This window comes from Vulpes vulpes, chromosome 13 (assembly GCF_048418805.1).
Source record: "Vulpes vulpes isolate BD-2025 chromosome 13, VulVul3, whole genome shotgun sequence".
Classification (NCBI taxonomy): domain Eukaryota; kingdom Metazoa; phylum Chordata; class Mammalia; order Carnivora; family Canidae; genus Vulpes; species Vulpes vulpes.
This window is the reverse complement of record NC_132792.1, coordinates 50,920,832-50,931,048: the sequence shown is the minus strand read 5'-3', so window position 1 is coordinate 50,931,048 and position 10,217 is coordinate 50,920,832. Positions and strand designations below refer to the sequence as shown.

The following is a 10,217-nucleotide window of genomic DNA, read 5'->3' as shown; positions in this document are numbered from 1 at the left end:
ATTTCTTAAGTATTTATGTATTTAGTACCAGAATGCCATTCTCCTTTTGAAATTTCTGTGACATGGTTGATTATGATAATCTAAAAATTAGTACTCCAGTACAGAGTTTTGGCTGTTATTACTATGTTCTATACAAAAATGGATAAAACATGTAGAGCCAGCATATTAAGTATGCAAGTCCAAACACAGCAGGAGCTGCCTCTGTAGGAGGCAGGGGCAGCAAGCTGTCCTAAGTGTAGAGAAGGCAGCACTTGCATCACTGAACAAATGACCTCAGAACTTGAACATTTTCTCAGCTGTACAGCCTCAGGTGTGGGACATCCAAGTTCTTAATGGCACAACTACATGGCCTGAGTCACTTCAGTATTAAAATGGTACCACAAGAAAAACTGGAGTGATCCTAACATTAGGGCAGGGATTTGAAATAAAAGAATTATGGTTCAGGGGAGTAAATGTCCTGAGGCATGAGGGGAAATGACCAACCTCAGATGTCAGTTTGTTGAGGATGGAACATGAACCAGTGTCTTGGTATGGGTCAGGTGACTGGGTAGCCTCTCCTCTCAGCTCTATGAGGACAGTGAGCTAGAGGCAACCAGGTGTGGTCCTGTTTCACAAGATCTGAAGTGAGGACTGGACAGGGATTCTGGTTTTACCACTTTGCAAACATTCCCTGCCTTATGTCCTCTTTTAAAAAATGGGGATAACACTAGCAAAAATTTAGTGGAGCTCAGAGTTAATGGATAGAAAGTATGCAGGAAGCGCAGCCTCCAGCACAAGCAGACATTCAATAAATGAACCTTATCTCCACCAAGGCAGCTGGCCTCTCTGCATGGCAACTTTCTCACCTCATCACCACCCACTCCTACAAGGACCTGTGATCACACAGTAAGATACTATGACAAGTACACTTTGACAAGTATAGTGTTCTACACAACAAATACAGGCTATTAGTATAATTAAAGGCAAAGAGGAAAGCGCTGGAGTCTAAACACTTGGGAGTCAGAACAAACTATGAAGGGGTCAATCCACTAGGAATGTAAACGAATAACACATTCATCTTTTTAAAAGATTTTATTTATTTATTCATAAGAGAGAGAGAGAAAGAGAGAGAGAGAGGCAGAGACATAGGCAAAGGGAGAAGCAGGCTCCATGCAGGGAGCCCGATGCGGGGACTCGATCCCTGGACTGTAGAATCACCCTCGGGGCTGAAGGAAGGCGCTCAACCACTGAGCCACCCAGGTGTCTCCAACACCACATTCTTGATGGGTACATTTCTTAGCAATGCCAGTCACTCAAACTCACACTTTTTAAAAAAACTTTTTGAAAAATATATATTTTCATTGATGTTCAATTTCAATTTGCCAACATAGAGTGTAACCCCCAGTGCTCATCCCATCCAGTACCGTCCTCAGTGCCCGTCACCCAGTTACCACCCACCCCCCGCCCCGCCTCCCCTTCTGCAACCCTTTGTTAGTTTCCCAGAATCAGGAATCTTAAGGAGCTTTAGTTTGGAAACTGAACTTCTTGGGACATCTTCCCCCTGCCCTGCACCTTCTGATAAAATCGTCTAACTCAAATCAGGCAAACAGTCTCCCGGGGGCCCTATACCTGGACAGGAGTGGAGGAGGGAGTTGAGGCGAGAGGCGAGGGGCGAGGGGCGGCCCGAGGGTGGGGAGCACAGGCTCCCTCGGGAAGGTGTGGGATGTGGGTTAGCCCGCCCGACTAGGAGCAGACCCGAGGGAGGCCAAGAAGTTTACCCATCAGCCGGCCAGACCGCCGCCGATCAATCAATCCCTGCCCCGCTACCCTCCACGCCCAGCCGGGACTGGTGATTCACTCCGGTATTTCGGAGGAAAAAAAGAAGAGTGGCGGCGTGGGAGGTAAAGCGGGGGAGCCGAGGGGAGGAGGAGGGGGCGCAGGGGGCGGAGGGGGCGGAGGGGGGAGGGGGGAGGGGGCGGAGGGGGGAGGGGGAGGGCCCGCCCCCCGCAGCGGCCCCTCCGGTTCTCCGGCCCCGCGGAGGTTCTGCGACGTGCAGGCGCAGGCGTCCCGGGCGGCGTGGGGCGCGCCGGGCGAGTCCCTGCTTGCAGGAAGCGCGGAGCTGGCGGGGGGAGCCACCTCGCCTCCCCCAACCCACCTCGGCCCCCCGGCAGGTGGAGCGGGTTCGCACGCGGCGACCCGGGGGAGAGAGGCCCCGGGGAGCGCGCGGGGGGCGGGGCCTGGTGGGGGCGGGCCGGGGGCGGGGCCTGGCGAGGGGCGCCTCCCATTGGCCCCGCGGAGCCGCCCGGCGCGCGCCGCCTTTATAAGGCCGCCGCGGCGGTTTTCCTGCTGCCAGCCCCGCTGCTCCGCTCGCTCCGCACGCCCGCCCGCGCCCGCGCCCGCGCCCACCATGGCCACCCTTCAGCAGCTGGTAGGAAGATGGCGCTTAGTGGAGAGCAAGGGCTTTGACGAATACATGAAGGAAGTAGGTGAGGCTCCCGGCCCGGCGGCGCCGTCCGCGTGCTGAGCCCGGCTCGGCCGCACGTGGCCCAGCGCGGGGAGAGCGGGCGCCGTCGCGGGCCTTCCACCTGCGCTGCCCCGGCCCCCACCCCCACCCCCACCCCCACTTCAGGCGGCCCCGACACCCTCCCTGCGCTCGCCCTCCCCGCCCCTTCCCCCCCCCCCCCCCCCGGGCTCCCGTGTCGCCTCATCTTTGGTGCCCAGATGGCGTGCGGGTCCCCCTGCTCCGCGGGGCGCGGTGTCCGGCAGAAACCCTTTGGAAGGGCTGAATGGGGGCCCCGCTTCAGCATCCCCCACCCACGCCCTCCCCGGGGGAACCGGCGGGCTCTCCTCGCCCCGGGCAGCAGGTCGCTGCCAGCCCCGGGCGCCCCGTGGGCAGGTGGCCCATCCCAGGGCCCGCTTGGCCCCGCTGCCGCCCTGCGCCCTCGGCCTGAGGATGGATGGATGGATGGATGGATTGATTAATTGATTGAGATTTTATTTGTTTATTCATGAGAGACACACAGAGACACAAGCAGAGGGAGAAGCAGGTTCCATGCGGGGAGCCCGACGTGGGACTCGATCCCGGGGCTCCAGGATCACACCCCGGAGTGGGTTTTATTGGAAAACCTGTCAGAAACTGCAGAGCCGTCCTGCGGCTCATTTCCCAAGTGCATGCAGGATGGGTGTGGCCCCGCAGAAAGCCCTCGATGGCTTCCAACCCTTCAAGGCAATAGGAGTCTCTAGGAAGGTTCCGGTTCTCTCTCTCTCTCTCTCTCTCTCTCTCTCTGTCTGTCTCAAAATAGTACTTGATTCTCTGGTATTGTCCTTTTTTCCAAGCCAGTGACAGTAACTGTACGCTGGTTGACACACTAGGTGGATTAGCAAACAGAAAAGGACCTTTGTCACAGGCCACTGGGAAGCGGGATGGAGTACTCTACCGAGGATCTTATCTGAAAAGGGGGTTCCAGCCCGGAGACGACTGCTGGGACCACAAGGGTGCTTTAGAAACTGCACATCCCACAAATGTTAACATGACTGCTTTCTGGTGCAGAAGTCACGACAAAGACCCTCTCCTGAAACCTAGTCCCTGTGGCACCTGAGAATCTGCCTTCATTAGCCTTTATCCGAAGCAACGAGAGGTTAAGGCTGAATAGTGAATCTTTTTTTTTTTTTCTAACTTTTAAAATTTATTTATTTATTTATTTATTTATTTATTCATTCATTCATTCATTCCTGAGAGACAGAGAGAGAGAGAGAGAGGCAGAGACACAGGCAGAGGGAGAAGCAGGCTCCATGCAGGGAGCCGGATGTGGGACTCGATCCTGGATCCCCAGGATCAGGCCCTTGGCCGAAGGCGGCGCTAAACCGCTTAGCCACCCAGGCTGCCCCTGAATAGTGAATCTTGAGTGTATTTATGCTACTGTGAGTACAAGTAGAATTCAGTCTTTTTCTTTCTTGCACTGTAGATCTAGATCAAGATAACTCTGGAGAAAGCCACCTACTGCACTGATATCCAAGAAATGTGTGTGTTCACTTGTGTGAGGACCAAGTAAAGAATGCTGTTTCTCTCACTTGGAAAGTGAATGTGTTTATTGGATGGCTTGTTTCCAGGGTTCTAGAGTCATGAAGGTTGTCAAGGCTCAATTCATTAGAGAACAATCAAGGTATGGGAAGAGTAGAGCCTTTTAGTTGTCCAAAGTGAGAATTAATGACTTCACTAACAACATGAGGTGCCAACCCCCACACTAGCAAAAGAGAAGGTACCAAGAGGACATTTCAAACCTCAGGGAATTTTTATCATCAAGCCAGTTATTCTGCTTAGGTTGTAGTCTCATCTGTGAAACCAGGATTTGAGCTAAATCTTAGTTTCCTTGTAAATGTTAACAATAGGAAGAAATACACAGAATCTAAATTAAATAGGATATCCGTCTAGTAATTGAGTTACACAGCTCTGATATGCGTACTGTTTTTGAGGATAAAGTTTTCCCAATTTATTAGGACCATGATTGTGCAGTTAACTCATAAAACACCATGCTATTTGAACAGAATTGATTTGGATTTTGTGTAGTTTATCAAGAGCTTTTTGGGCAGCCCGGGTGGCTCAGCGGTTTAGCGCCGCCTTCAGCCTGGGGTGTGATCCTGGAGACCCGGGATGGAGTCCCACGTTGGGCTCCCAGCATGGAGCCTGCTTTTCCCTCTGCCTGTGTCTCTGCCTCCCCGCCCCCCCCCAACCCGTGTCTCTCAAGAATAAATAAATAAACTCTTTAAAAAAAATAGCTTTGTATGTGTCAGACGGTGTGGTAGAGTCCTATGATACAACATTTGGTGGAATGAGTTAAATCCATTTTAGAAGCCCAGATTTCTTCTCTAGCTTTCTGAAGGCCAGCATAGCATGGTGGCCAAGAGCTAAGCTTTGGAGCCAAACTGCCTGCTCTGTTGGTTCCAGCTCCTTGATTTTCTAGCTAAATGAGCTGGGGTAAGTTACTTTCTCATCTTGTAAAATGGAGATGGTGCACTCCACCTCTCACATAGTTGTTGCAAGGCTTCCATTAATTAATATATGTTAAGTGCTGGCATATGGTAAGTACTGGATATGTGTTTACACTTGTTACTGAGAAGTGAACAAGTGAAAATATGTACAACACAGTAACTGCAATTGAATTGCTGCATTTGTGATGTAAACTATCACTTTGGATTTCTGTTATTTAACATGATACAACATCCTACAGGAGTGGGAATGGCTCTGCGAAAAGTGGGTGCAATGGCCAAACCAGATTGTATCATCTCTTCTGACGGCAAAAACCTTACCATAAAAACTGAGAGCACTTTGAAAACAACACAGTTTTCGTGTAATCTGGGAGAGAAGTTTGAAGAAACTACAGCTGATGGCAGAAAAACTCAGGTAAGTCATAAGTTAACAAAAATCACAGAAGTTTCCACGGTGATAGATTGTATCAGTAATATTCTTACTGTTTATAGGCAAAACTTAATGAAAAAGCCAAATTATTTTATGAATTGAGTTCGACCAATTAGTGAAAGTACCAGCTTCATCACTTAGTCTGTTTTGAAAAATAATTTAAGGAACGTGAGAGAAAATAAGTGTCTTTTGTGGGGCTCTAGATTGAGAAGCATAAAATCGTTATGGGTTAATGAAGTAGACCCAGAAAGGAAAAGATGAAAAAATGTTGAAGGAAGTTATGAGCCACGGCATCTGTCTTATAACATACTTTGGAAGATTAAAAAGTGTATTTTTGCAGACTGTCTGCAACTTCACAGACGGCGCATTGGTTCAACATCAGGAATGGGATGGGAAGGAAAGCACAATAACAAGAAAGTTGGAAGATGGGAAATTGGTGGTGGTAAGTGCCAAATTTTTTATGTCTTATTAGGCTTCTTGTTTACATTCAGAGTTCACGTAACTATTTAGTATCACTGACCGTGAACACAATAACTAGGTTTGGGTAGAAAAAAATTGCAAAGTAATAAGGTAAACATTAAGACACTAATAACTAAGAAAGCACTTTATGGTGGTGGAGACATGAGATAATGTAGTAGAGGTTGTACCTGGAGCTGGGTTTAGTCTGTGTTCATTGTTACATGACAGTAAAATTTTGGGCAAGCCACCAAAATGCCCTCTTGGGCATATATTTTTCCATTTACTTTAAAATGAGGAACAACATTTGCCATGATCAAATGAATACCTTATAGATTTTGCAAATTAATACTTAAGTTTGCAGTAAAGCATACATGCATCTTAAACAAAATGGCAGGAATTCTAAAAATCATTTTCTCCATCTTTGTAGATTATAAAGTTTTGTAGGATGCTGATCCTAGTATTTAACTACTACCATTGTGCTTCGATGCAAGACTAACTTAATTCTTCACTATTGTTCTTCTAGGAATGCGTCATGAACAATGTCACCTGTACACGGATCTATGAAAAAGTAGAGTAAAAATTCCATCATCATTTTGGACAGGAATTAGCTGTGAGGATGAACAAGCTCAGTTCAATGAGCAAATCTCCATACTGCTTTTTTTTTTTTCATTACTGTGTTCAATTATCTTTACCACAAACATTTTACATGCAACTATTTCAAAGTGTTGATTTAATTAGGATCATTCCTTTGGTTAGTAAATAAATGTGTTTGTGCTATGCCAGTGTTGTATGCTTTTTTATAACTTCATAAGGAAATTAGTAGTGAATTTTAATAAGTATGAATTGACTAAATTCTGGGGGTAGTCTTGAGGGTGCTATACTCAGATCATATTTTAGTAATTTATTTGTAGAGCTACTTCTATGGCAAATACACTACCAGTCAGGGATGCCTGGGTGGCTCAGTTGGTTAAGTGTCTGCCTTGGCTCAGGTCATGATCTCATGGTCCTGGGACTGAGGCCCACTTCAGGCTCCTTCAGGGAGTCTGTCTGTCTCTCTCAAATAAAAACAAAACAAAGCAACAACAAAAAAACACTATTATCTAAGCTTGCCCTACACTATTTGGACTTTGTATCAACTCAGAAATCCTAAATTTCTGGCAAGACTATTCTCATTAAAAAAGAACTACATAAACTTTGTAATTTAAATATTAGAATAAAAGTCAAATTACCATCATTGACCACTGATCATACTTTTTTTTCTGATCATACTTTTAATAGTGTAATTACAACTATTTTTCAGGAATTCTGCAACCCCAGATTCCTTTAATTAACTTTTTGAGGACTTACATGTGCAGGCAGTGTTCTAGAGGTTGAGGCATATCTAGACACCAGGTCAAATCATCTTCACTGTGAGGAAAAACACCACCTTTGGAATAACACAATGGGTTTATTAACAAAAGCTGTAGAAGTAATACAGCTCTAAAATGCTTCCTGTGTGCATATATAAAGAATAACTAGAATTCTAGTGAACACCTGTTCTGTTTCTCAAACCCAAATACAAACATCTGCAGTTCACATTTGGAGAAATAGCTTGTAGACATTGGGCTCACGCTTTGTGTGCATGATCACCAGAGCAATACTTAGGGGAAGTACTACCATTATCTCTAGTCTACAAATAAGAAAACAGGTTTTGACTAGCTAACCTGTTCAAGGACATAGGAATTAGTAGAGCAGGACTGGGAACCTACATCTCACAGAGTCTACTCAATGACTGCTCAGTCATCCTACAACACTGCCTCTCCAGCTTGTATTAAGATCTCAAGACTATAACATCCCTCAGTGTAATAATTGAGACTTTTGCAAAGCCACTCTGAAATGTTAGTTGGTAAGAGTTTTAAGAATTACTGAAAGCTAGCAGTCGGGGAAAGAGCTCAGCTCACTGACCCTAGGCCTTTGCTGCCTAATACGTAGCAATGAGCCACAGGTGTTTGAAATGTGGTCGGTCTCTATTGAGATGTATTGAAAGTAAAATACACATAAGATTTCAAAAACTTGATACAAAAAAAGTAAAATGCCTCTTTTTAAAAATACTGATTCCATGTTGAAATAACATTTCTGGATATAGATGGTTATCTAAACATTATATATTAAAAATAATTTTACCTGTTTCTTAGGTTTTTCTATTGTGGCTACAGAAAAATTTCAAATTATATGTGCTGGCATTTTTGTGTCCATGTCTTTTTATTGGACAGTACTGCTCTGAACTTCCTTTTCTCTCTGAATTTCCGTCTTGCTTATTTTGATTTCCATGCTAGAGTTCCTCTTTCATCCTCTTTTCACTTCTAATAATGGTGTACACTTAATTCTCCTTGGGCCAAATACTTCAAGGGTTTTGTAAGTCTCAGAACCACCCTACATTATGTGCATTAACTATCGTTTTCTGCCTTGTTTAGATGAGGAAACAAAGGCTCAGAGTCTTGGTAGTGGGGTTGCAAGGCATTTAGTGAGTACAAGGCAGACAACATTTTGGAGCACAAGTTCATCTGATGGTAAAGCCAGTGCTACTAGCCATCCTTTTCTAATACCTTTACTGCCTCAGTTTATGGATTGTGGAGTGTTGCCTGAGGGATGGTAGCCCCATGTTTCTTACACGGGAACTGTTGACATTTTGGGTGAGAGAAGTTTTCACTGTGCTGGAGTATGGCAAGCATTGTAAGACTCTTAACATCCTAAGATCGTGGCCACAGAATACTCATAGTTCTTTCCAATCAGTCTACCCCAAACACCTCATACATTACCAAATAAAAGTATGGTATCATACCCAGTTGTGAACCACTGGGTAGAGCAAATGTATATCAATTGTATGCTACCTGGTATCAAGTAAGCACTTCTTTCTGCTAAGGGATCATTTAATGTCACTTGACCCCTGAGCACAAGATGAACCTTTGTAAAAAGATACATTACTTGACTCATACAATTGTTTTAAATATTAAATGAGATAATGTATGCAAAGCACTTAGCCCAGGGCCCAACACACAGTAAAAGCCCAATGTCTCTCTAGTACTGCTCAATAGAACTTTCTACAGTGAAACAGGCTATAACAACTGCACTATCCAATCGAGTGGCCACTAATCATGTTTGTGGTATCGAACACTTGAAGTGCTGTTAAGGAATTGGATTTTTTGTTTAAATTTAATCAATTAAAATGTAATTTTAATATCCATGATGCTAATCTGTTTTCCAAAATTGAATTTATTTTTGATCCCAAACCTATTCCTCTTGCAGTATTTTCCATTTTAATACATGGGAATGGCATTTTTCCAGTTCCCAACCTATAAGCCTAGAGAGTGATCTTTAATTCCTTTCTCTCTGATACCATATCTAATCCATTAGCAAATTACTTCAGCTTTACCTTCAGACTATATTTAGAACTCAGTTACTTTTCACCCCTTCAGCAAATACCACCTGGTTCAAACACCACCATCCCACCATCTCTCCTTAGCTCTCCTGTCAGCATTTTTATTCTTCCAAAGCTATCATTTTAAAAAATAGCTAAATTAAATTATATACTCCTCTGTTAGGAAGCTAAAGTCCCCACAGAGGTCCTATCCAATCTTGTCTGTCTCCCAACTTCCCAACATCTCCTGATTTCTTCTCCTACCACTCCTCTCAAACATTTCCCTTTAGCCACTGACTGTTGTTGACACAGTGTGGTCCTGCCTCAGGACTTTTGCACTTGTTGCCTCTGCCTGTAACAATCTTTCGTGAGGAATCTGCCGCCCAGGCTTCTCAGTTTTCTCACTTCCTTCAGGTCTCTTCTCAAATGTCACCCTAGCAATGAGTCATTCCCAGATCACACTATATATAATAGCTATCATCCCTCCCCCAAGCTCTATTCCCTCCCACTGTCTTTGCCCTTACCACCAGTCCTGACTAGCTACATATTTCCTTTAAAAAGTTGGAGGAGGGGGTAGTTATCCATCTCTCCCACTGGAAAGTAAGTTCCATGAAGAAGGGACTTTATTTTTACACTTTTTTCTTTCTCTAGCATTCAATTAGGAAGCAACTTGGCACACAGAAGATACTTAATAAATATCTGTTGAATGATTAAATTCTTTAATTAATGGCTTCTTTGTGCCTGTTTAACACATTTTAATATTATTTAAGAGCCTTTATGATTTTGCTTCAACTTACTTTTGAAGACTATACTGCTTATCCTTCATATACATCATTCAAATTTAATCAGGTCTTTGACCTACTCTAGAAGTAATGTGCTTGATGACTATAGAATATGAATGAAATAGGGAGTAAGGAATTTGTGCCATCATTTTTCTAAACTAGTATGTCATGACATTCTGTTCTA

At 44.6% G+C, this 10,217-nt stretch overlaps 1 protein-coding gene across 1 annotated transcript; it reads left to right on the top strand.

The window, feature by feature from the left end:
* Window positions 1-2,191: 2,191 nt before the first annotated feature.
* FABP5 (fatty acid binding protein 5) lies at window positions 2,192-6,636 on the top strand. The gene is made up of 4 exons (XM_072734424.1): window positions 2,192-2,465; window positions 5,208-5,380; window positions 5,736-5,837; window positions 6,378-6,636. Exons 1-4 carry the CDS (start codon window positions 2,387-2,389, stop codon window positions 6,429-6,431), a joined length of 408 nt encoding a protein of 135 aa, XP_072590525.1. The 5' UTR covers window positions 2,192-2,386; the 3' UTR covers window positions 6,432-6,636.
* Window positions 6,637-10,217: the final 3,581 nt, after the last annotated feature.